General features: G+C 43.2%; 1 protein-coding gene across 1 annotated transcript in view; it reads left to right on the top strand.

Moving 5' to 3' along the window:
• VOPP1 (VOPP1 WW domain binding protein) overlaps positions 1 to 23,580 on the top strand; it is a 111,035-nt gene extending 87,455 nt beyond the window's left edge. Inside the window, exon 5 of the mRNA XM_035026497.1 lies at positions 20,945 to 23,580. Within this exon, the coding sequence (XP_034882388.1) occupies positions 20,945 to 21,135 (191 nt within the window). The 3' untranslated portion in view covers positions 21,136 to 23,580. The remainder of the gene's footprint in view (positions 1 to 20,944) is intronic.
• Positions 23,581 to 27,374: the final 3,794 nt, after the last annotated feature.

Genomic DNA, 27,374 nt, shown 5'->3' with positions numbered 1-27,374 from the left:
AGTGAAGATCAAGGCCACGTAACTGTGGCAAGACAAGAATAAAGCTGTGTTTAGGGAGGAGGGCAGTTGGTGGTATGTTATTTAGAGTGTGGATTCTGACTGTGTAATCACACAAATGCACAGAGAGAGATGTGAGAGAATAAGCAATTATGACATCTGTGGTGTTAATGTGGTTTGTCTTCTTTTAAAATGGTTTCCTTTAATACTGATTAATGTGACTAACACTGATTTAAAAAATTAATTTTATTATTTTTTAAATAATTAGGGCGAGGGAGGAGGTGTGGTTTTGAGATTACGGCCTCACAGCATGGAGTTCCTCCTTGCTAACCAGAAATATTTTTTCCAGAAAGTTCCATGTGTCTCTCTTTCTGATTTTCTGCTTCTGTGTCTTACTCTGTCATTCTTACTCTGATAATTCTTTCTAACTTTGATTCCAGTCTTTCCTTTTCTATGACAACTCAATTGCTATTTTGTATGATTTGCATCACTCAGTTCATATAAAGTACATACATCTAGAATGTTCTACCATATAAAAATGGGAGTTTAATTTTTTTCCTGCCATTTGAAAATGTGAGGGTTTTTTTCCCCCTCATAAAAACATGTAATATCCTTAGCTACTACAGATAGATGACACACTTCACACAGAGTGCAGTGCAAAAGGAAGGGCATTTTTTATAGCCTGCCCTGTTGGTAGGCGGTTCATATTGTTACTTTAATGACAGCAGTGTTCCCATCTATAATCTTCGATCATCGGGGACAGAAACTTCTAGCACATGTAAGTCTTCTGCTTATTATTCTCTGCTCTGCCAATGACAGAGCAGAGACAGAGTTTGATCCCCTTTTCTGCCCAGTGCACATTCTTAAAAACCACTCGTACTTGAGGGAAGATGACACATGTCTGAAGTGTGCTCCTTACGTGGGTCCTAAGCGCAAAGCCAGTCGGACAGACTGTTCCCACTCACTTCATTTGCATTTAAGACCCTTAGATTACCTTTCAGGTCTGCTGCTTCATCTGTCCAGACTGCCTCCCAAGCCTGTCATCATGAACTTTTCTCCCTAAATGTATTCAAAATGGCTGTGATAGTCCTTTCAGAGCTGAAGCAAGGGCAGACTTGGGCCAGACTAGACAGAGGGCTCCTTGTTGCAGAGAGGTCCCCAAACGATGTCTTGTACACACGCAGTCTCCTTCTGTCACCTGCCAATGTGTTTGAAGCGCATGCACTGGGTGCCAAGTGCCGTGCTTTGCCAAGTGCATACAGGGGAGATTAAACAGATGGCCCCTGCCTCTGGGCTCCTCAAGAAGGACAGCGAAGCAGAATGACAGCAGTAGTAACTCCTGACCTCTAATCTAACAGAAAAATGTGGAAGCTGTAGATCCTGAAGTTAAAAATTATGAAGTTTGAAATTTTTATTCTCTCCTCTTACATATTCGGGTTGCATGTGGCACTTCAGCAAAAATGATACACAACATGCATTTTCCACCTGATCTGCCTTTAACCTTTTCAGTTGACCTTTTATAAACTTTCAGTGTCCTCTGATACATTTCATCTTTTTTTTAGAAGACTTTTAATGTCTTGGAGAGATACTTTAAAATGTTTTTCTGCTTGCTCTTTGTTGTGTATTAATATTTTAACCCTTATGAAATATAAATCAAAACCACAATGAGATACCACCTCACACCTGTCAGAATGGCTAAAATTAACAAGTCAGGAAACAACAGGTGTTGGCGGGGATGCGGAGAAAGGGGAACCCTTACACTGTTGGTGGGAATGCAAGCTGGTGCAGCCACTCTGCAAAACAGTATGGAGGTTCCTCAAAAAGTTAAAAATAGAACTACCCTATGACCCAACATTTGCACTACTAGGTATTTACCCAAAGGATACAAAAATACAGACTCGAAGGGGCATGTGTACCCTGACGTTTATAGCAGTATTATCAACAATAGCCGAACTATGGAAAGAGCCCAGATGTCCATCAACTGATGAATGGATGAGGAAGATGTGGTATATATACATAGTGGAATATTACTCAGCCATCAGAAGAATACAGTCTTGCCATATGCAATGTGAATGAAGCTACAGTGTATTATGCTAAGTGAAATAGGTCAGAGAAAGACGGATACCATATGATTTCACTCATATGTGGAATTTAAGAAACAAAACAAATGAATACATGCAAAGAAAAAAGAGAGGGAAACAAACCATAAGAGACTCTTTTTTTTTTTTAAGATTTTTTATTTATTTATTTGCGAGAGAGAGAATGAGAGACAGCATGAGAGGGAGGAGGGTCAGAGGGAGAAGCAGACTCCCCGCCGAGCAGGGAGCCTGATGCGGGACTCGATCCCGGGACTCCAGGATCATGACCTGAGCCGAAGGCAGTCGCTTAACCAACTGAGCCACCCAGGCGCCCCCATAAGAGACTCTTAATGGCAGAGAACAAACTGAGGGTTGACGGAGGGAGGTGGGTGGGGGGATGGGCTAGATGGGTGATGGACTTTAAGGGGGGCACTGGTTATGATAAGCACTGAGTGTTATATGTAAGTGGTGAATCACTAAAATCTCCTGAAACCAATATTACATTATATGTTAACTAAATAGAATTTAGATAAAAATTTGAAGGAAAAAATATTTTAACCCTTGCATCTCTGTGGAGGAAAAGCTGTCAGGTAGGAAGCTAGGCTGCCTACTCATTTGACACCCATGAAGGTAATCATTATTACTGAAAACAAAGCAAGCTTAGCAGTGGGTATGTAGCCAACCAGGGGTATTTTATTAGTTCCCTTTGAGTTATCATAGGCAAACAAGAGAGAAAAATCATAGGAAGTCACAGTATCCTACTGGTCATCGGGTTCTGCTCCACACCCTCAAATTGGCCTCCCGTCTGTCACCAGAAGCTTCAGTAAAAGAAAACCAGCTTCAACATTGCCTTTGCCATCTTTGGGCACTTCTGCCCAGCACTTTTGTTCATGAGGCTTCTACAAACTGGAGAAGCACATGATGGGGTGGAAAGGGGAAAGAACATGTTTGTCCCCAGGTTCAGTTAAAGACTGACAAAGGGGTAGAAGGAAGTCGGTAATGCTAGTTTTCCACAAAAGGAACCCCAGTATTGAGTTTGACACCTTATTATGCATCTTTATAGTACCTACTCTTAGAATTAAAAGTAACATGTTGGGGCACCTGGGTGGCTCAGTCGATTAAGTGTCCGACTCTTGATTTTGGCTCAGGTCGTGATCTCAGGGTCGTGAGGTCAAGCCCCATGTTGGGCTCTGCCCTGGGAATGGAGCCTGCTTATGATTCTCTCCCTCTCCCACTGCCCCTCCCCCCCCCAAAAGTAACATGTCTGCATTCTAAATCAGCATCAAAGATAGTAATAAACATTTTTTAAGGCAAGAAAACAGACTAGATGAGAAACATTAAGACATAAAAGCAGAATATGAAAGTGGAAGACTACCTACAATATATATTCTAGTGGCTCTAAATGTGTTAAAATATCATCAAGTTGTGTTAAAAATCCAATTACATACTGCTTTAGAGAGAGACAGCTGAAGAATGTAACAGAAAAGTAACAGGAGTGCATTAGGGGGTGTTTAGCGGAGAATGATCAAAGGTGATTTGATAGCTACATGGGAGAACTTTCCGTGCGAATCACAGATGGAAGAAGAGGAACCAGACTGTCTGTCGCCATCTCAGGAGGAGGCAGTGGTGGTCTGGGCCAGGGTGGTGGTGGGGAGGGTGGTGGCGGGTCTGGGCCAGGGTGGTGGCGGGAAGGGTGGTGGCGGGTCTGGGCCAGGGTGGTGGCAGGGAGGGTGGTGGTGGGTCTGGGCCAGGGTGGTGGCGGGGAGGGTGGTAGCAACAGAACAGGTGTGGGGTCCATCTGGGCCTGGAGTTGACAGGACTTACGGAAGAGTTCCAGTGAACCGAGGGGCCTAATCTCTTTAGGACTCAGATTTCTCTTCTAAGAGGGGGAATAATGTTATGAAGATCAGTAGACACTTGTGAAGTGTCTAGTTCTTGCTACTCAAAAGTTTGAGCCGGAGACGTAAGTGCATCCCTGGGAGCTTGTTAGGAGTGCAGACTCTCATGCCACCACGGAGATGCTCTATCAACATCTGCATTTTAACAAGATCCCCAGGTGATATAGAATAGTACCCACACAGAGGAGTCTAGATGTTTGATAAGAAGCAACAACAAGAAAAAGGGAGGGGTGGGCATTGGGGGTAATAACTGATCTCGTACGAGCTAAGCATTAAAGCCTGTGTGAGAACCTTTGAGATCCGCAGGACTAGAGTAGAATTTAGTCCTTATCTCTGTTGGGGTGTGATCACTGTTGCTCTTTTACTGCCTTGTGCTCTAGGATTTGCTCCTTGGAATACCACTGTATTCTTAGAACAATTATTTTGGCTTCTGTTGTAAAAAATTGTCAGTAGTGAGCAAAACTTTTCTTCTCTCAACTTCGGATTTATATAGCCAGGAAAGAAAAAGTGAAAACTTTTGGTGGAAGGGTTTTATTTCCTACTTACCTTGCTCACAAAGCTTGTGGCTGCCTTTTCTCGTGAGACATTGGGGCCCCAGTGTTCATGTGTGTCTCAGCTGTATTTCAACTCCATATATAATCTCTATAAACCCTGGCAGGTCAGCATGAAGGTATTAGGTACCTAATACAGATAATCCTTTTAACTCCCTCCCCTCCTCCTCCTCCCAAAGAAACAGTAGAAAAAGGTCCCTTTTTTTTTGTAATGGGTAATAAATGCAAGAGGAAGTATACAAAGTCATTTCTTCCTTGGTTCTCTTTTTCTTTTCAGCTTACCAGTATTCCCAGTCTTTTGTTTATCCTTCAAGAAATAACCCATGATTTTCTGAATATATACACATATAAAAAAGAAGTCTTTTTAACGCTGATAAAAATAATTTTGTATTTGACGATGTAACTTGAGTTATGTATTGAATAAATTCAAGTGTATAACACGAAAACTTAGAAATGAGAGGAAAGAATGGTGTGAACTGGAGGAGTACCCATGCATTACTATGAATCTGATCAAAGTATAAAAGTTACTGGCGCATTTAAAAGAATTTTTCAAGTTGTACACTACCAAGAAAATCTAAATAAGTTTACAAAAGCAGAAATCATATACCTCAGGGTCTGGGCTAGGGTGATCGCGGTTTCATTTCTAACTTCATGCCCCTCTAGCACATCTTGGGAATGTGACTCGGTTCCCCTAAGCTTCAAGCTCCTCAGCTGTGAGGCTGAGCTCATAAGAGACTTGCTAGGGGTGACTGCATCTGAGATGACCCACAGATGGTGCTTAGCTCCAGGCCTGAGGCAACGCTCCCTAAGTGCCAGTAACTGGTACTATTAGTGGTTCTAAACTTGGGAGTTTTTAAGAAATCTACAAATGAGCAAATAAATAACCTGCTCCCACTTGGAAATAAAAGAATACTCCCTAAATCATTTGGTGAGCAAATGAAGGGTAGGAGTGAGGGCCTGGTATTTACCGCTCCTCACCCCAAGCCTGCCCACCCAGTCTTCCCATCTCAGCGAATGGCAGCTCTGTTCTTCCAGCTGCTGGGGCCTAAAGCCATCTTGACATTTTCTCCCATCTGCCACCTTTTATGCAGATTCTCACCGGAGCCTCCAGACTAGTCTTCTTGCTTCCCACTTCCCCTGCTTTGGTCTATTTCCTTCAAAGCAGACACTGTCAAAGAGAGGTCAGCGCTTCCTAAGTGGAAGGCTCACAGCTCTCTAGAGACCACACACCCTGCTCACAGTCAGAAGTCTTTACGGTGGCCAACAAGGCCCCTCCCTGTCTCTCCCCCTCCTACTGCTCTTCTGTTCCCACTTGCCTCTCCTCCTGCTGTCTTCCCAGCTCATTCCACTCCCACTGCACACTGGCCTCTTGCTTTTCCTCAGACCTTCCAGGCTGCTATGTTGGTGTCTTTTGCACTGTGATTCCTTTTGCCTGAAAGGCTCTTTCTCCATCTAAACCCTTCCTGCCATATACACACGGCATGCTTCTCCATTACCTTCCCCCATACACTCAGGGTGGATTTCTTCATTTCTTTTAGGTCTTTCACCTTCTCATGAGACCCTCCCTGGTTACACAGTGGAAAATTGCGTTCCCTTTCCTCCTCCCTTCTTTGCTTTTTTCCAACATCCCTGCTTTCTTTTCTTTCTTTTTTTTTTTAAAGATTTTATTTATTTATTTGACAGAGACAGACACAGTGAGAGAGGGAACACAAGCAGTGGGAGTGAGAGAGGGAGAAGCAGGCTTCCTGCAGAGCATGGAGCCCAATGTGGGCTCGATCCCAAGACCCCAGGATCATGACCTGAGCTGAAGGCAGACGCTTAACGACTGAGCCACCCAGGCACCCCTTTATTTTCATTTTTAACACTTAATATCAATGTACTATATTTTTTATTATTTACCTTGCTTATTGTCTCTCTTCGCTGCAAGCATCATAAAGACTGAGATTTTGTTTTTGTCATTGCTGTGTCCTAAATGCCTGGAACAGTGCTGGCACATGGGAAGGATTCAATATTTGTTGAATTCACAAGTGAATATAGGAATCAGTATGAATGTTAATACAAAAACATATGCAGTGTATGTAAGTTGACTTCTAGAGGTACATTCATAGCCTTATTCTTTGCTAAAAGTTTAAAATGTGAAAGCAAATGAACTGACCTCTCTTTAAAAGAGGTTCAGAAACTAATAAACTCACAGAAAGCAGTAAGAAGCAAATAATATAAGTATAAATTAATTGCACAAAGCAGAAGAATAGATTTGCAAATTTAAAAGTTAGTACTCAGTACAAAAGCAATAAAAGTAAATGTCGGGCACCTGGGTGGCTCAGTTGGTTAAGCGACTGCCTTCGGCTCAGGTCATGATCCTGGAGTCCCAGGATCGAGTCCCGCATCGGGCTCCCAGCTCGGCGGGGAGTCTGCTTCTCCCTCTGACCCTCCTCCCTCTCATGCTCTCTGTTTCTCATTCTCTCTCAAATAAATAAATAAATAAATCTTTAAAAAAAAAAAAAGTAAATGTCATTGCAAGTCCTACCCTTGATGTATCTAATCCGTAGAACAGGGAAAAAGTAAAATCATAAATTAAAACAGAGAAGATTAAACATTATAAGGAAGTATTCATGAAACAGAAAGCCTTGGTAAGATAGGAAAGTGTACTTTACCAAAGATGCATCAGAACCTTGAAAATTTCAGTGGATCTAGCAAAAGTTTGAAGAACTTTTCAAAGAATTAACTTCTAAAATGGCTGTAAATTCATAAGGTATCTTTGAAACTTTTAAGAACCTGTGCATTTTAACAGTGTATGTATTACTACACTGTATAGAAAATTATGGGAAAAAATATAGAAATCTACATAATTTGCTTTATGAAGCTGGTATAACTTGGAAACAACAACAGAATTAACTTATACGGAAATGTGTTTAATGAGCATAAATACAAAAGTCCTAGAAAGCTGAATTAAACAATGTGTCAAAGAAGTAAACCACCATAACCAAGCATTGATCTTCCTAAGAGAGCAAGGATAGTCTAATATTAGGCAAGCTGTTAACAGTGTAAGTTAGATCAAAAAGCACGATTGGCAGAGAATTCCGGGAAGAAGTTGGAGTAGGAAGCACCAGGAATTTCTCTCCCCACCTAGACAGAAATTGCAGAAACTGTCTGATGTAACTACACAGGTAGACCCTTGAACAATACAGGTTGGAACTGTGTAGGTCCATTTATGTGTGGGTTGTTTTTTGTTGTTTTTTTTTTCAATTAATACCATACAGTTCTGTAAGGGTGTTTTTTCTTCTTTACAATATTCTTAATAACATTTTCTCTAGCTTACTTTATTGTAAGAATTATATATATATATATATATATATATATATATATATATATATATATATATATATATATATATATAATACATATAAGGTTTCCAGTCTGCAGTTGGCTATTACTAGTTAAGTTGTGAGAGAATCAAAAGTTATACATGGATTTTAACTGTTATCTTGGAATTTTTCAGTCTGTTGAAAGCTTGTAACTTTCGGGGAAGACTAGGAGGTTAAATTGCAGTTAATTTGGTCAATTTCAACTCTTAGCACTCTAGCAGCTACCCATCCTCAATGCAGGCCACTTGATAGGCAGCTGAGCACATACTCCTTGAGGAGCTTGTGCATAGCATGCAGGAGCAGGGTGGGTAAAAGGACCCTGCCCTCCAAACATGGGGTCTCTGCACTCTGATAGCTATTTGCTAGTACTGGTTTAAGAGGCACCTCTCCACACTGTTCCAAGCCCTTCCTCCTCCAGCTGAAGTGACCTCCAGGGAATTTAAATGGCCAGTGCTCTTCTCCCTGTCCCTCCATTTTTCACTTTTTCTCCTTTTAGAGCCAGACATTAAAGGCTAAGATGTTCAAAAACAACTGCATATACAAAAAATTAGAACGTGACTGCACATCCCAGGGAGAAGACTGTTAAGTTTATATCTCAGGCTGATTCTCAGCACAGAGACAACCTACAACAATTAATTTTAAAAAATAAAAATAAAAATAGTAACAAAGACAGCAGACTCTGGGGAAAGAAGAGGATGTGATATTCAGAGTTACCACATTATTAGATTCAAAAGTCCAGTGTTCAGCAAAAAAAATCACAAATCATACAAAGAAATAAGAAAGTATGGCCCATTCAAAGAAAAAATTAAATCAACAGACTGTTCATGAAAAAGACCTAATGCCACATCTGCTAAACAAATCTTTAAAACATTTGTTTTAAAGATACTCAGAGAACTACAGGTATATGTGGAGAAGGTAAAGAAAGTGACGTATTAACAAGTGGAAATATTAAAGAGATAACCTAAAAAGATGCCAACAAGAGATTCTGGAACTAAAAGGTACAATAAGTGAAATGAAAAATTCACCACATGGATTCAAAGGCAGATCTGAACAAGCAGAAGAGAGAATCAGCAAACTGAAGACAAGACAATAGAATTGATCAAGTCTGAGGAACACAAAGAAAAAAGATGGAAGAAAAGTGAATAGAGCCTAAGGGGCTTGTAGGGCAGCATCAAGCAGACCAACATTTGCATCATGGAAGTGTCAGAAAGACAGAAGGCACAGAGAATATTTGAAGAAATAATGGTTGAAAACTTCCAAAATTTGACGAAAGACATGAATATAAACATCCAAGAAGCTCAACAAACTCCAAGTAAGAGGAATGCAAAGATCCACACCAAGACACATTATAGTCAATCTTTCCCAAAAGCCAGAGACCAAGAGAGAATCTTGAAAACCACAGGGATCATCCCTCAGTGAGGACATAAGCAGATTTCTCATCAGAAACTATGGAGGACAGAAGACAGTGGGCTGACATATTCAGAGTGCTAAAATAAAAAAATCTGTCAACCAAGAATACTCTAGGCAAAACTTTCCTTCAAAAGTGAGGAAGAAACTAAGACATTCCCAGATAAACAAAAGCTGAAGGACTTTGCAACCAGTAGACTTGCCCTGCCAGAAATGCTCAAGGGAGTCTGGCAGGATGAGATGAAAGGACACTAGACAGTAACTTAAAGCCATATGGAGAAATAAACATCTCAGTAAAGGTAGATGCCTTGGCAATATAAAAAGTATTATTATAGGGGCGCCTGGGTGGGTCAGTAGGTTAAGCATCCAACCTCGGCTTAGGTCATGATCTCAGGGTCCTGAGGTCCAGCCCCATGTTGGGCTCCGTGCTCAGTGGGGAGTCTGCTTGAGGATTCTCTCTCTCCCCCTCTTCCTCCGCCCCTCCTCCTGCTTGCACATGGGCACTCTCTCTTTCTCTCTCTCAAATAAATAAATCTTTTAAAGTATTATTGTAGGGACACCTGGGTGGCTCACTTGGTTAAGCGTCTGCCTTCGGCTCAGGTCATGATCCCAGGGCTCTGGGATCGAGTCCCACCTTGGGCTCCCTGCTCAGCAGGGAGCCTGTTTCTCCCTCTGCCTGCCGCTCTGCCTACTTGTGATCTCTCTCTCTGTCAAAGAAACAAATAAAATCTTTAAAAAAAAGAAAGAAAAAGAAAATTCCCAACAAAATAAAGCCCTGAACCTGGTGATTTCATTTCTCATACTTTCCCAAAAATTGGAGAGGAAGCAACTCTTCCTAACGCATTCTATGAGGCCAACATTAATAACCCTGACACCAAAGTCAGACAAAGACACTACAAGACAATTATAGGTGACCATTGTCCTCGGTGAACATTGATGAAAAACCCCTCAACAAAATACTAGCAAACAGAATTCAGGAGTATTTTTAAAGGATTATATACAGTGACCAAATGGGATTTATTCCTGAATTGCAAAGACTGTTCAACAAATAAAAATCAGTGTAATAAACCACATAAACAGAATGAAGGAAAAAAAAACACATAATAATCTCAATGATGCAGAAAAAGCATTTGATGAAATTCAGCACCCTTTTATAATAAAACACAAACACACTCAGCAAACTAGGAATAGGAGGTAACTACCTCATCAAAACAATAGAAAAAAAATCAATGAAACCAAGAGCTGGTTCTTTGAAAATATAAAATTGGTAAGCCCTTAGCCATATTTATCAAGAAAAAAAGAGAAAGGACCCAAATAAATAAAATCAGAAACAAAAGAGAAGTAAAACCTGACATTATAGAAATATGAAAGATTATAAGGGAATACTACAAAAATCATGCCAACAAATTGGACAACCTGGAAGAAATGAATAAATTCCTAGAAACGTATAGTTTTTCAAAATAAATCATGAAGAAATAGAAAATCTGAACAGACCAATTACTAGTAATGAATTTGAGTTGGTAATCAAAAAACTCCCAACAAACAAAAGTTGAGGACCAGATGGATTCATAGGTGAATTCTACCGAACATTTAAAGAAGAGTTAATACCTATTTTTCAACTATTCCAAAAAATGGGAGAGGTAGGAAAACTTCCAAATATATTCTACAGGGCCAGCATTACCCTGATGCCAAAACCAGACAAAGATGAAAGAAAGAGAGATGGGGGGGGGGGGGAGAGGAAAGGGAAGGAGAGGAGAGGAAAAAGAAAGGAAGGAAGGAAACTACAGATGATATGATCTTATATGTAGAAAATTCTAAAGATTTGACCAAGAAAAGATATAATAAATGAATTCAGCAAAGTATCAGGAAACAATCAACAGAAAAATCAGTTAAATTTCTGTACATGAGCAGTGAACAATCTGACAAGAAAATTAAAAAACGATTCCACTTAACAGTAGCAGTACAACATAAAATAATTAGTGATTTAACCGAGGTGAAAGACTTGTACAGTGGAAACTATAAACATTGCTGCAAGAAATTTTAAAGGACATAAATGGAAACTGATCTCATGTCCATGGATTGGAAGACTTAATATTGTTAAAATGTCAGTACTACCCAAAGCATTCTAGAGAGTCTAGGCAAACCCTATCAAAGTCCCAATGATGTTTTTTACAGAAATAGAAAAACCCATCCTAAAATTCATATGGAATCTCAAAGGACATTGATTGGAGGAGTCACACTTCCTGATTTCAGAACTTACTAAATAGCTACCTTAATCAAAACAATGTGGTATTGGCATAAAGACAGATAAGCAAACCAATGGAAAAGAATAGAGAGCCCCATAATAAATCCATGCATATTTGATCAAATTACTTTCAGCAGGAGTGCCAAAGGCCATTCAATGGGCAAAAGATGGTCTGGTCAACAAATTACGCTGGGAAAACTGGAAATCCCTATGCAAAAGAATGGAGTTGGACCCTTACCTAACACTGTGTACAAAAATTAACTTAAAATGGATCAAGGACTTGGGGTGCCTGGCTGGCTCAGTTGGTAGGGCATGCGACTCTTGATCTCGGGGTTGTAAGGTCAAGCCCCACATTGGATGTAGAGATTACTTGAAAATAAAATCTCTAAAGGGTGCCTGGGTGGCTCAGTCAGTTAGACGTCCAACTTTCGATCTCAGCTTAGGTCTTGATCTCAGGGTCATGAGTTCAAGCCCCATGTTGGGCACCATGCTAGGTGTGGAGCCTACTTAAAAAAAAAAATCTTAAAAAATAAATTTATTTTTAAATAAAAATAACTGGATCAAGGACCTAAATATAAGACCTAAAACAATAAAACTCTTAGAAGAAAACAAGGACAGGGGAGCCTGGGTGGCTCAAATGGTTGGGCGTCTGCCTTCAGCTCAGGTCGTGATCTCCAAGTCCTGGGATCAAGCCCCACATCGGGCTCCCAGCTGACTCAGTGGGGAGCCTGCTTCTCCCTCTCCCTCTGCCTCTCCCTCTGCTTGTGTGTTCTCTCTGTCCCTCTCTCTCAAATGAATAAATAAAATCTTTAAAAAAAGAAGAAGAAGAAGAAAACAAAGACAGAAGTATCACAACAGTGGATTTGGCGATTTCTTGGATATGACACCAAAGGTCTGAGTAATAAAGGACCAAAAAAACGCAAGTTGGACTTCATGAAAATTTAAAAATTTTATGTATCAAAAGACACTATCAATAGAGTAAAAAGGCTATACCCCCAATAGGAGAAAACATTTGTAAATCATATTTAATAAGCAATTAATATCTAGAATATATAGAGAACTCGTAAAACTGAGCCAAAAAAAAAAAAAAAAATCAAATAACCCTATTCAAAAATAGGCAATGGACTTGAATAGACATTTCTCCAAAGAAGATACACGAATGGCCAACAAGCACATGAATACATGCTCAAGATCACTAATCATTAGGGAAATGCAAATCAAGGCTACAAGATAACCACCTCATACCCACTAAGATAGGTACTGTCAGAAAGCAGAAAGCAAGTGTTGGCAAGAATGTGGAGAAGTTGGAACCCTTTTGCACTGTTGGTGGGAATGTGAAATGGTACAGCCACTATGGGAACAGGATGTCGATTCCTGAAAGTTAAAAATATAATGACCATCATACATGATCCAGCAATTTCACTTCTTGGGTATATACACAGAAGAATTGAAAGCAGTTTCGAAGATAAATTTGTGCACCCAAGTTCCTAGCAGCGTTATTCACAATTACTGCCACATAGAAGTAACACAAGTGTCCACTGACAGATGAATGGATAAACAAAATGTGGCATGTACACACATACACAATGGGATATTAATTTAGAAAGGAAGGAGTTATGATGTACTACACATCGGTGAACTTTGAAGATACTATCCTACGTGAAATAAGTGAGCCACAAAAAGACAAATATTGTATGATTCCACTTATACGAGGCACTTAGAGTAGTCAGAAGCATAAAGACCGAAAGTACGCTGGTGGTTGCCCAGGGCTAGGGAAGGGGATGATGGGGAGTTATTGTTTAATGGATATAGAGTTTCACTTTTACAAGATGAAAAGAGTTATGGGGACCTATCGTGGTGATGATTGCACAACAGTGTGAGTATATTTAATACCACTGTATTGTAAACTTAAAAATGGTCGAGGTGGTAAATTTTAGGTTATGTATATTTTACCACAATAAAAAATGCAAAACAAAACAAAAAATGAGTATCTCCGTAGATGCTGAAAAAGCTGTTGATAAAATTTGATAAAATTCGGTATAAATCGCTTATCACAACTCTTTCAAAACCATTAGTGTACTGTAAACTAGTAACGTAACTGGTATTGTAAGGCTTTTTCTTAATATAATAAAGACTTAGAGTGTATGTTCCTTGCGGGTCCTGGAAGGCAAGGATCAAGTCCTCAGTGATATACCCCCAGTATGACCAGCTGTGCCTTTTGATGTTCAGTAAGGATGAAGTAAATTTATACTCTGGGCCTGCTGCCAACATCATCTTTAGTGCAACAGTAGAAGTATCCCCATTAAAAAATTAGAATATTTACTATCATCAATATTTAACATTGTTCTAGAACTTCTGGCTAAAGTATTAACATGAAAGATAACATTTTACCATTAGGAAGGAGAAATAAAACTATTTCTAATTGTAAACAATATATCATTACATATCTAAAAAAATCCTAGAGAATGAACTGAAAAATATTTTTAGTAGCTGAGACAATTTAGCAAAATGAATAAATACAGTATCAGAAGAAAGAAAGGGGCAAGTAATGAAGGGTGGGGAGACTTGTCTATCAGTCATGAAAATGTTCTCTGCAAGAATTCGTTCTGGTATTTTTGGCAGCAACTGACACCCCGGTTTTTAAGAGCTATCTCTTGTGATAAAAAGTCACAAAGAGGGAGGCTCCTGGTTTAACTCTGTGGCTTACTTCGCAGCGTACAGGGACTCAAGCTCCTTCCTTCCATCTGTGTACGCTGCCCGCCCCAGCTCACTCTTAGCTACTTCACCTTGCTTGCTGCAGGATGGACTCTTTGTGTCTTACAGATCCAAATATTGTCCAGTAGAAGAAAATCCTCCTGGGCAAATTATGTACAATTTTTGGCCTTCAGATTTTGCATCTACAAAACGGGAATAAATGATGTGCATCTCATAGTATTAATGCAGGGTTTAAATGCTGGTTTTCTTCCTCACTTCCTACACAGTGGTACTTTGTCAAGAGTCAGGCCATCTGATTGCTCTCCCCAAACCTGGCCTGTTCTTACTTATCTTAGAGTTTTGTTTTCCCTCATTTTAATCTCCATTTCCATTTCAAACCATTCTCTTTAACAAGAGAATCAGATTGAATGTTTTTCTCTTGGCCATTTGTTTTCTTTCTGAATCTTCTTTATCCTCCATGCATACATTTTTGAAAAGGTTCTTTTTTGTTCAGTTTTGTGTCAACCCTTAGCTCCATTGGATTTTATTTTACCTGGTTCCATTCTGGTGATAGGTTCACTTTTCAATTTTGTTCTTTAGGATCAGTCACACTGGCTTGGTTTGCAACCTTTGAAAGTGTTATCATCATGCTTATTTGTGATTATGGAGTTGAGATTTCGATTTTAATATGCTTTGGATTCCAGAGTTATGTGCCCTAGAATCGTGTATACATTTTGGGGAACATTTTTGAAATTCTCTCTCTCAAGCCTGTGGACACAGACCTGTTCTTGCCTGGCCTTCTCCCTGTGGTTTTCACACAGGGGAAGTAGTGTTCTGTCTGCCACTTCCCTAAACGAGTCAGAACGGAGTCCACCTCCTCAGTTTCTCTTCTCTATGGGAGGCCGTCTGGTCAACCAGGTCAGTGTCTTGTCAAGACTTAGTCTTTTAGCCAAATGAGCAGAGATCTAGCAGATGTCTCTGTGTGAGCTGGTATCTCCACCTGGCCAGCTGCTCTGTGAGGGTCCATCCTCTGTTTCTGCTGACCTTCCACCTACACCGCAGTCTTTCCAGCATGTTCCATCCCTGTGTTTGCCAAGTGTTTTCACCTAAGGGCTCATGTTCTGGCAAGTACGTAATTTATCCACCTCCCATCTGTTCTGTTTCTTTAATATCCCAAGTGCCTCTCCATCTTCAATATTTCAGTCCTATCCTTCTAATTCCCAGCAATATCCATGAGTTGTGACTGTTAACATAAAAATGCCAATTAAATTGGACACATTTGCCAGTGCGTCTCATTATTCTCCAGTGTGAGTGGCCATGATGCACGGATGTTATAGACACAGCCCGAGGCACGTCTCTGGTACAAAGACCACAGCCCACCCTGCTGTCATCTGTGATAGGGAGTTGAGGTCATCTTTGAATGCCTCTGTCCCCAGGAGGGACAGGCAGGGTTGGTGCAGGCTTGCTGGGCTGGGGCAGCCTGTTCTTCCTGTCGTGTCAGAAATGGGTGTGCCTCAGGAAACTGCCAAGTGTGCGCAGCACAGTATAGCAGAGGGAGAATCCAAAGCAACATCACCACTCATCCCTCTTCAGTCATTCATCTCATGTATTTATGGAATATCACATACCACATGCTGTTCTGGACTCTGAGGGTTCCAAGATGAATGATCCTGTCTTCGTGTGCAGAAAGCTCAGAAAATTATACTGTTCTGGCTGCCAGGAAGACAGGGTACCTAATCCAGAGAGGAAGGGAGTGGTAGGCAGTGAGATGTAGCTTCCTGGACTTGGTGATTCTGATCTGAAACTTGAAAGATAAATGGGAATTAGCCAGACAAGGAGCCAGGAGGAGGTGGTGTAGGGAGATGGAGGAGTGGTCTACATGTGGAACACATAGGAAACGCTCTCTGGAGAGGGTCAGGGGAGAGGTGAGCAGGATACAAACAACTAGGTTCTTGTTGGGAGGCAAAGAATAAGGCAGGGCAATAAGAAACAAGACTGAAGCAGCTAAGAACCTGATTAGGGACAGTGTGTTATCCCTCATAAGGGAACTTAGCTTATAGTCCCATGAGTGAACTGGTGAAATGGGTGACCCCAACCAAGAGTGGGAATAAATAGAGGAAGTCTGAGTCATGGGGGAAAAGGGTGAGCTGTGTGTACTGCAGTGTATTTAAGAGACCTGCCTACACCTTGAGGAGCAGCCTGGCTAGAGGAGATGGATATCGAAGGCAGGATATGGGGTCTGATTTACCTGAGAACACAGGCAGTCGGTAGAGTGAAAAGAACACCGAAACTCATTAGAGCTAACTCCAAGTGGGGGCTAATTATAAATACACATGGAAGCTCTTGGGAATTGGGACATCACGGGGCTGGTAACCTTTCCATCTCTCTTGGGCCACACAATCTTCTTCAGGCTGTCTCCACCTCTCCCTGCATTTCCACTCCATTCTCTGCTACCAGCCAGATTCTTCTGCATCTCAAGAAAAGACTGGCCCCAGCTCATCCATTCATAGGTTACTGGCCAGTCAGCGTAGTTGAGTGGTGGCAGGGTCATTGTTAAGAAAGCTTGGCCGCCATCTCTCTCAAATTAAAAAAAAAAAAAAAAATCTAAAAAAAAAAAGAAAAAGAAAGCTTGGCCGCCAGACCATCCTTCAGCATAGGTGGAATAGTTCTACTTAGGAGTAGCTGTTGTCAGCTGATAGAGAATTTTGAAGATACTCTTACTCACCTTTGCCGAATCTAGAGTTCCTTCTCAAGTCATGCTAAGACTCTCAATGAGAAAAGAGATGACACAATCAAAGAATGAAATGACTTCAGTTCTCTGGAGATAAGATGATGTGCTAGGGATAAGAGGCAGCCAAGGTGGGAAGTCTGTGTTATGACAGTTCTTAACCAAGCCCTTCATTTTTGGTTGGAGCTCAGAATGTAGGCCCATTGTGTCACCACTCTTCTCTGGTTTTCCCATCCCTTTCTAGCCTGAACTTCTTCTCCAAGCTCATCACCCTATTGTGAGAAACACCTGTCATAGTGGAAAGAGCCTGGGCTCTCCACTCCACTCCTGTGTTCCAATCCTGGTGCTTCCAGATACTAGCTGTGTGCCCTTGACAAGTTACTTCATCTTCCTGAGCCTCAGCGTCTTCAAGAATATGTATACAATTCGAGGGGCGCCTGGGTGGTGCAGCCGGTTAAGTGTCCGACTCTTGGTTTCGGCTCAGGTCGTGATCTCAGGGTCACGCTATCGAGCCAGGTGTTGGGTTCTGCACTCAGTGCAGAGTCTGCTTGAGATTCTCTCTCTCTCTCCCTCTGCCCCTCCCGCTCATGCTCGCTCTCTCTCAAATAAATCTTTAAAAAAAAAAAAAAGGATAGGTATACAATTCTGTCTAATCGCATTCCCATCCCCTTACTGTCCCCATACCATACCCATAAAATACGTGTGTATACCCGTGTCCTGCATACCATACCCATAAAATATGTGTGTATACCCGTGTCCTGCAGATTGGCATTATAGACACTTACTTAATACTTGAGGAAACAGAAGAGAGAGTTGTGTGGCTGCCATTATTTTACTCATTTCTCCAGATCCTTTCCTCTTTGTCTAGTGTAGAAACAGTCTTCCTTTATAGGAAGCTTCTTCACAGAATCCTCTGTATGTTTTCTTTCTCTAACTGGACCATCTGCCACGACCCTTCAGTCCTGAAGGGCTAGCTCTCTTCTCCCATGTTCTACCCCCCATAGGGGTAGGAAATGGTGCTGGCATCCCTTTGGTGTCTGGCTTCCACTGTTCATAAATCCCTGTCATAGTGAATCCCATACCAGTGGGCTCTGTCACTCCTTGTCACTGTTTTGCTACCATCTATGGCCATCTCTTCTGTGAGCATTTTGGAATCTGCTCACATAACCTCCCCTGCAGTTCACTCCATATAGAGGTTGTCTGCTATGAGCGCCCTGGTCCTCCTTCCCACACAACTGTGGGTTCCCTGTGCTCCTCCTCCTGGCTGCTGACTCTGTGCATTCAGCAGAACGAATCGGTGTCCTCTGGTGCACCAGGCTCTTGGCTAGGCAGTGGGGTGCAAACATTGAAGCAGACTTATGAGGTCCCTGCCCTCACTGAGCTGATATTCTTCCCTAGAAATCCTTTCTCTTTCCTTAATATGTGTTCCTACACCCTATACACAATATCAAGCATTTCCCATCCTTAAAACCACATCTTTCTTCTTCCTGCATCCCTTTTAGCTATCACCTGCCCCCTCATCTGGTCTTCTCTTTCCTTCCCCTGTTTTAGAGTTTTGGGCACTGCTGTTGGTGCTTACCACTGTACTGAAACTACTGATGATATGAAAAACCATATCCGTTGAAAATCTGCTCTTCTTATCTTGTCCTCTATTTGACATTGTAGAGGACCAGTCACTCCTTCCTTAAAAATTCTCCCTTCCCTTTGCTGCCATAACACAACCCCTACTTCACTGTGTTTCAGTATTTCTCTCCAGTCTCCTTTGCATTCTTCTCTACAACCTTACACACTTGGTGTTTTTTTCCTGTCTTGAATGTTGGTCTTTCCTACAGTTCTCTCCTCAGCCGACTTTTCTCACTCCCTTCACACTTCCTGCCTGGTTTTAACCACACCCATGTTTTTGTCCCCACTTTTACAGGAGAGTCCTGAGGCTGCCTCAGCTCCAGGCCCAGCATGGAGCTTTCATTGGCCCTGCACTTACCCTGCACCCCCTCTTTCCCCTGCACGCCCTCTTTCCCCTGTACCCTCTCTTTCCCCTGCACCCCCTCTTTCCCCTGTATCCTCTCTTTCCCCTGCACCCCCTTTCCCCTGTACCCCTTCTTTCCCTGTACCCCCTCTTTCCCCTGTACCCCCTCTTTCCCCTGCACCCCCTTTCCCCTGTACCCCTTCTTTCCCTGCATCCCCTCTTTCCCTTGCACCCCTCTCTTCCCCTGCAACCCTCTCTCTTTCCCCTGTACCCCCTCTTTCCTTATATTCCCTCTCTTTCTTGTTGGGCCCTTTTCTCAAGACCAGAAACCAGGGTCTCTTCAAGTCAGACCTCTTCTCTATCCTCAGGCATTTCACATTGAATTGGTCCCCAAGGCCTTTGAGTTAGTCCCCCTGAATACCTCTCATTCTCTCCTTCTCTCATAGTCAGGGATTTCTCTCATAGTCAGTCTTTTCCAAACTATTACAATTGCCTGTTTGTTTGTTTTTTTAATCTTTAAGTAACTTTTTGTTTATATAAAATATACAGGGATCCAGAGATAAATAAATTGTAATCTCTGCCCTTGGGAAACTCATGGTCGTGGCTGGTCATGGGCTTGTAAGCAAATGCATCCCAAGGCAGTGGAAAGATGCACAGATAGGAGCAGGTGCTGCCTGCCGGGCCATACAGGTGTGAGATGAGGCAGGGATTGATAAAGGTGGCATTTGTGACTGATTGCTCTCCTCCTGACACACTGGAATGCATTTCTGGCCTTCGGTTTCTGTCTTACATTCTCTCCTTTTGCACATCTGTAGGTTCCCAAGATCTGACACAGGCCAGGTCTGCGACATCTTACGCAGGTTGATGGGCATCTTTCTTAGTAAACTGACCTTTATTCAGTTAAACTGTGGCAAGAGACATTTGAAAAAAGGAAAAAAAAAAAAAAAGCCCTAACCAATATACATACAGGGATGATTTCTCTGACACTCCAAGTAGCTTTCTGGGTTAAATGAGGCCTAACTCCCAATAGACCTGAGTCTACTAACAAAATTAACTTAGCCCGGGACACACCCAAAGCTCACAGTTTTGTTTTGTTCTGTTTTTCTCGATTCTTTGTTTATATATTCAGTACTCTGTAGCCTTATCCACGTGATCAGAGCAAGCAAATCTAAAATATAGACTCGAAAATAGCAGCTCAAATATTCCTGCCCATTAAAATGAGAGTTATGACTCGATGTGGGACAGGGTGGCCAGCTTGTCACCTTCTTTGTCTTCTGGGTGCCGCCCTCCCATGTCCTGCACGCTGGCCTGAAGCAGGGAGAAAAGCATCCCCTCCAGCAGTGCCAAAGACAAGTAGCGATTCCATAGATGCATCAACCCACCCTCTGGCATTTGCTCCCATGGTCTCCCTGTCTGTGAACTTGGGCTCACGTGGATGACCGATATCCGCCACCCTGATAAAATGTTAACCCAGCGGATGGAAATGGAGGCTGGACTTCAGGAATGGACTTCACCAAACTGTGTTCTCAAAGGGCCTGTGGAGCTGCCAGTGATAATTCTGGCAAGAGTCAGGAAACCAGCAGGGAGCTTCAAACTGGCTTACCTTACCGTGGCCCTGGTTTTCTTCACTTGAAAGTGGACACGGCCTTCTCTGTTGGTAATTTTTTCAGCACGCACTTCCCCAGCTCTTTGCAGGGCCTCCTTGGTTTATCATTCAGGCTTTGGGTTAGCGACATGGGAGCCCCACCGCCTACTGTACCCGATCCTGTTAATGTCTGTCCTGTCGCTTAGCCACCCAGGGGAGTTTGTGGGTGCCCTTTCAGCCGTCCGCACCCCAGAGCACGGGCTGCATGAGGCTGGGGACTCACGTGTGGCTCTGGCTCGTTCCCATGTCCCGGGTGCCCCACTGTGTCTGGGCATTTGGCCCTCTGTCCCTGTCAGCTGAGGGGACGACCGGGGGTGATGGGCAGTGCCTTTTTTCCGCTGTGTTCACATCTGTTCATCTGTCTTTTCAGGAGCCCAGCAGCCGGGGCTGCCATATTACACCGACCCTGGAGGACCGGGGATGAATCCTGCCGGAAATCCCATGGCGATGGCTTTCCAGGTCCAACCCAGCTCACCCCAGGGAAGCACAGCCTACCCTCCGCCCCCCTCTTACTGCAATACACCCCCGCCCCCATATGAACAGGTGGTGAAGGCCAAGTAGCAGGGGGCACGGCCTGTGCGACCTCACAGGGGAACAGGGAGGGGCGCTTTCACCCCACCTCTCTGTCCCCATCGATGTTCGCTTCCAGGAATTGTCTTCTGAGCCACAAAGGGCAAATTCCTCCTTGATATCTTCAAAGCAAGCACAGCTCCCTTTCAAGTTTTCTGTGGAGGACCAGTATTTGAATTTATCCTGTGTCTCCTCTGTTGCTTCTGTTTCTGAGCTCTGGCAGCGTGTGGACAGTCCCCAAGGGTAATCTGAGCTCTGGCAGCGTGTGGACAGTCCCCAAGGGTTGACGCCTGAGATCCTCGGGAGGGAGACTAAGGAGAAGGAGCCACGGCAGGGCCCATGTGTGCAGGGGGAGCACAAGGAGGGGGTTGTTCTGGCCTAGGCAGCTTCCTCCCAAGCACACAGCAGTCAGCTCACAGAAATGAGGGCCCACGGGGTCCACTCCTGGAGCCCCTCGTCCTGTCAGTCTTCCTCTTCAAGAAGCTGTTAGACTCTGGTGTGGGAGAAGCCTGATAGCACTTTCTATGTCCCTTCGCTTCCTAGAGATGAGAGCGGCATCCCTTCTGCAAAGCCAGGGCTGGGAGAGGACTGTGTACATCATCGAGGAGATGAGGATCCGGGTTAGGTCAGGTTGGATGTCTACAGTTACCTGAAAATCACTAAGGAAGGTTACTTAAATTTATGGGACATTGATTTCCTGCATCAAACTGGGACACTGCATTTTATGAACTCTTGGTCTGACTTGGCAAAAATAAAATGTTTCCCCCACTGTTTAGTGAGTTTGTGGAAGCTCATGTAGAGTCCTGTCCTTGAAAGTCAGACTCGGAGTGTCTTCTCTGAACATCAGCGGCTGTCTGGCCTTGGTGCCTGACCAGAGATCTCCACGCCCTTCCCTATGGCAGCCCTGGTGGTGGTGGTGATGGACACTTTCAAAGCGGAGAGGCACATCTGGCTGGGAAGTCACATCAGCCCCTTGGAGAGAGATGTGCCGGCAGGGTCTGGCCAGCGGTTTTGAGGGCCAGCAGGCCAGGCCAGTCGTTTGATCTCAGCAGGTGTGTGTTTGTGTGTGTGTGTGTGTGTCAGGCTCTGAAGAGGAAAAGCTTGCTGAAAAAAAGGAATGCAAAATCCCAGGACTGCAGGAAGATCTCTTCAAAAAGTACTGAATAGGATTCACTGACAACGTAATCAAAATTAGAATCGAAGATGTGGTTAGAAATGCAAACCCTGGCTAAGAAACATGTGTCACCCTGGGATCTAACAAGTAGTCACTGGGTTATAAGGAAGTTCTGTTCCTCTGCAGCAAATAATGCTGGTGGTGCATTTAAACCCAGATTGAGATCTGACCGGTTGTGTATAGGAAGACAAAGCAGCGTAGCCAAGATGGGTAGATCCCTGTGTGTGTAGTAGTGGGATAGGGTGGGGTGGGGGGGCTTATTTTTGTAAAAACTAATTGGAGCCTCTTGAGAAATTGTTATTTCTTGAACCTGAGCATCAGAACATCTTGCTGGAGTTTTCATTCCCCGAGACCAGGAGTCTGGGTGTCCCTTTGCTACCGGGACGTCTGTGTAGAGTAAGGGTGAGAAATCAGGACAGGACTGCAGCAACTGCTCAGACTTACCTTCCTGCAAAGATGGAGAATCTGCAAGCCTCCCAGGGAATTCCACAGGAAATGCTGGGAGCCAAACACAAACCCTCGGAAACACAGTTTTTAAACGCAGTTGGTGCTGCTGGAGTCTTCAGCTACCCTCGTGTGACCTCCCAACTCCTGCCCCTGATGGCAGTACCTCCCCTCACTCTGGTCCTTGATCCAAATGAGACAACAAAGCACAACATTTGCTGTTTACAGCCAAGGACAACTACATGGGTCCAGAAGGTTCCTCTTCTTCCCGGGTCATTCGTTCTGCATTTTTGACTGAAATTTCTCCCTTCACTTTTTTTTTTTTTTTTTTTTTTTAATAACGAAGCACAGTAAGAGCTGCCCCTGGAATTGGATCAGAGTGCAGCTGAAAAAGCACCCAGATATCCGTGACTAAATTTTATTTATCTTTTTGATAGCAAATGATCTCAGAGACTGAACGATTTAGGTAGTGCTCAGCAATTTCGTATTCCATGTTTGTGAAGATAAATTTTGGTTTCCCTTGAACCTGGGTGAGAATGCTTCTACAGTGAACACTGATACGGTATGTAGAAATCCCACTTGTGACATTTCCTGACCGTTCTCATTCCGTCTGTGCTGACTGTGGCCTGTGTCCCCCTCCTGGAGTGAGTCCAGCTCCTGGTGTGTTGGAAGTCTTACAGAGTCAGTGGTTAGGAGTAAACTGGGAGCAGATCTGTGCATGTTTTTTCTCTGCAACATTTGGCTCATTCCTCTTTTTTTGTTCTCTTTTCATAGGGTCCCATTTCCTATGTGTGCAAAATAAAAAATAAATTTGGGCACATGCTCCGATTGTTTTGTTGGGAAGTGGGGAAGAGGGTAGAGATAAGGGTTCTAAGGAGGAAGGGCACACAGTGGGTCATGGGTTCGGCCAGGTGGGGGTGGCACGAGGGAGGCTGTGTGGTGCACTCCGCCTCAGGAGCTCCAGAAATTAGAGGCCGTCAAAGAATGTAAGGAACGTTTGGTGCCTCAACACATTTTAAAAATCTGGCTAAGGAAAAAATAATCTGAGGCAAGTAGAAAGACAGAAACATTAATTAGATAAACTCACAGGTAACACTGACATTAGTGGTCCAGGGGGCCTGGATCTGCTTTCCATAGGTAGGTGAGCCTTGGTTTTAAAAATGCAGCTCTTCAGGTGCCTGGGTGGCTCAGTCAGTTAAGCGTCCATCCGACTCTTGATCCCGGCTCAGGTCTTGATCTTAGGGTCGTGAGTCCAAGCCCTGTGTTGGACTCCACGCTGGGCGTAGAGCCTACTTAATAGAAAGGAAGGAGGGGAAGGGAGTGGGGAGGGGAGGGGAAAAGAGAGGAGAGAAAAAAAATACAGCTCTACTGGGACAGAAACCATATTTCTCTCACAGATCTATTGAAGGAGAAAGCTGCTGTAGGCTGCATTTTAGATGAATCCCTAAGTGAGATAGTATTTATAAAGAAGCATTTGATTTTAAAACAGGACAGGAAATAAGCCAGAGGAGGTCAAGCAGCTCCCTCTGGCGAAGGCAGGGCTAATTTACACACCTTACCTAATTTACAGGACACCCCACCAGGTTATCGACTTGCCCCAGCAAATTGGAAGCAGCCTGATTTACAAGTCAAAGGTCATGACTTGAGATGGCAAACAGTGACTGAGTGCTCACTTTTATCTGTTCCTCCCAAATTTCATTGAACTTTAAGAAATCTATAATGGCTCTCAAGGCAAAAAAAAAAAAAAAGGTACAAGGACAGAAATTCTGAGTAATTCTGAAATAGAAGATGGCAGGTAGGGTTGATTGATAGACAAGACTGAAGCGGCAATGTTCAGAGAAGGTGGCCGGGGAGGTGAGAGCTTTACAAAAACTCCACAGGGAGGCCAGCAGGTGCAGAGGGCAGGTATGGGCAAGGGGTCTTTGCCAAGGTAACGACCTGTGGATGTGCCGTGTTCTCTGCCCCTGGCCCCCAGGTACGGGGGACAGCCAACTGCAGGAACTAACAGCCCCGCAGCCTGCTTTCTCACAGAGGGGACGCTCTGCATTGTAAGGTGTCGGGGGTGGGCTAAGTGGTATCATTATTTAATTTTTAAAAAGTGAGTTAAGCATCTTCTAATGTAATCAGTCGATTAAAACAAGTATTTTCTAATGTGTCAGTCAATTAAAGCATTCATGAGCTGGGCTGCCGTCCCTTTCCCACAGCCCCTGGATGCAGCATTGTAGAGAGAGCCCTGCAAAGTGGAAACCCAAGGACCTGTGAAAAATCATGACCCAGTCACCAGCACCACAGATGTGGAGGTTTTCTCTGGCACCAGAGGAAAGAAGCTCAGCCGAGCTTTCTCCTGACTTGCACTACACCAGTCTTTCCACCCAACTGGCCAACCATCTCTCAGCCGAAATGATCCTTAATAGTTTGAGTTCTCAACTGCTAACACTCTGAATGCCAAAGATGACAGCCCAAAGTAGACGTGAGGGCAAGCCACAGGGGCAGAACTACCCATTGTGGTATCATGGCGAGACTCTGGGCTCTGAAGATGGACAGCCTTGCTCCAGTCCTGAGTCTACTGTTTGTTAGCCGTGTGTCTTCAGACAAATGACTTAAGTTTCAATCACTCGAATGATCTCAAGTCTGTTTCCTCAACTTTACACCAGGCTTGTACCCGGCACATTGTGGAGAGTCAACAAATAGTTAAAATCCTCTGTTCTCCCTCATTCCACAGTTTCTTGAACAAGAGAAATTGAAGCACCGTGGGAGAGAAAATGAACTCTCACCTAATCCTTTGCCCATCTGTCCGCAGATGAGACCCGGGGTGTAGGGAAGAAGATCCTTGAATACATCCTCCGTGTAGTTCCCATCTTTCAGACCCTGATCACATGAAGGTAGATAATAAGTGGTTATCTACTTGTTATCTAACTACTGCTCAGCAATGGGTGTTTTTTTCCCTCACCATTTATTTAAGATGAGATTGGTGAGCACCACAGAATAAGCCATCAATTATAAGCAATATTTTTGTATGTTTATATTACTTTGGGTATTTCTTTTGCTGTCTCCCATCCCCCCACAACTTTTTATTGTAATGTTCCTGTTTTGGGTTGGCTGTCTTGCACTGTCCAGGAAGGATCCTGCTTCATTCCTGGGCACAAAGCCCTCCTAAAATGCTATGGGGGTGCAGGGATGATTATTAACACACTTCCCTCCCTGCTACCATTCTTGAAGAAGGGAGTTCTTGTGCTGGTCCCAAGAGTGTGTTGAGGGAGGAGGAGCATCATGCCATCTCTTTTCAACAGTAACAGGAATGCTGGAGTGAGCGGCGTTTGTCTCTCTCTCTGGACTCTGGAAATCACAAACAGTCCCGAGATGCTGAAATCATTTGCCACAGACCTGATACTCATTATACACAAACAGGAGAATGATATCAAGCACGTACCTTTGAAAGATTCCTGGACACTTACAAACAAAATTCTTCATGTTTTGTGGAAGAAAGGAATTTTGCATTTTGCTTTAAAGTTTACAGGGAGAAATACTTTTAGATAGATATTCTAGACCAGCATCATCCATCAAAAACATACTGTGAGCCAAATATATTAAATTTTCAACAGCTTTTCGTTAAAAAAGAAAAAAAGTGAAATTTATTTTCATCATTTCAACATATAACAATAGGAAATTTATTAAAAAGAAATGCTAACTTTTTTTTTATTCCACACTGTCACCAAAATCCAGTATGAATTTTATGCTCGCACAATCTCCGGTGTGCGGTAACCCCACAGCCCTAGCGGCTACTTTCTTGGACAGCGTGGGGCGAGAGTGCATAAGAAAATGTTCAGCTCTTAGGTTCTTGCTGGTTGCTTACAGCATAATCCAGTAAGGTTAAAAATTAGGTTAATTATGAAAAGGTTGAAGGTAAAATCCAACCTCCTGTGACCTAGTTTGCAACCTGTAGTGAACCAACACAATTCTCTAGGTATCTGATATTGCAGATCCCTGTAACAACACAGTTACAAGTCAGTCTTGGGAGGTGAAAGGTTGAATTTCTTCTTGGCACTCTGTAGGCTGCGCATGAGGGTTGTTGCCCTCCATTCTAGCTCACTGTTTCATTCCAATGTCCAAAGGTGCTGGATGGTCAGTCCTAAAACAGCGTCAAGGTGCTGCTAAGGAATACCCAAGAGACAGCTTTAGTGGGACCCCAAAAGTGCTTCTAAAATCATGTGTTCCTGGTCTGGTAGATGATGCCAGGACAAGCCCTGAGGTCTCCTGCCCCAAATGTGTGTCCAGACACAAGTCCGTCACTCCTTTGGTTCTCACCAAGTTCCCCAAGGAAACTCGGATGTCTCTGGAAGGAGCAGGTTGTTATCAGCAACTGAAGGGAGGACAAGGCAATCATAGTTCCATCACTTCAAGCTTGTCATTGTCTGGAAGAACTTCCCAGTGTGACAGTGTGGACGCACAAAGAGATCTAAGATAAAATTGCAGAAATCATGCCCTCCAGTCAAGAGTGCTCATCCCTAAAAATCTGCTGGCCACTTGAGTACCCTTGGACAAGTGTTTCCTTGGACAAGTTGACCTAAAAGTTGTCCGGGACCTCTTGCATCTGACCTCTATGACTAAGCCC

The sequence above is a fragment of the Mirounga leonina genome, unplaced genomic scaffold (genome assembly GCF_011800145.1).
Source record: "Mirounga leonina isolate KUSES-001 unplaced genomic scaffold, KU_Mleo_1.0 Mir_199, whole genome shotgun sequence".
NCBI classification, from domain to species: Eukaryota; Metazoa; Chordata; class Mammalia; order Carnivora; family Phocidae; genus Mirounga; species Mirounga leonina.
This window is presented reverse-complemented; position numbering and strand designations above follow the sequence as displayed.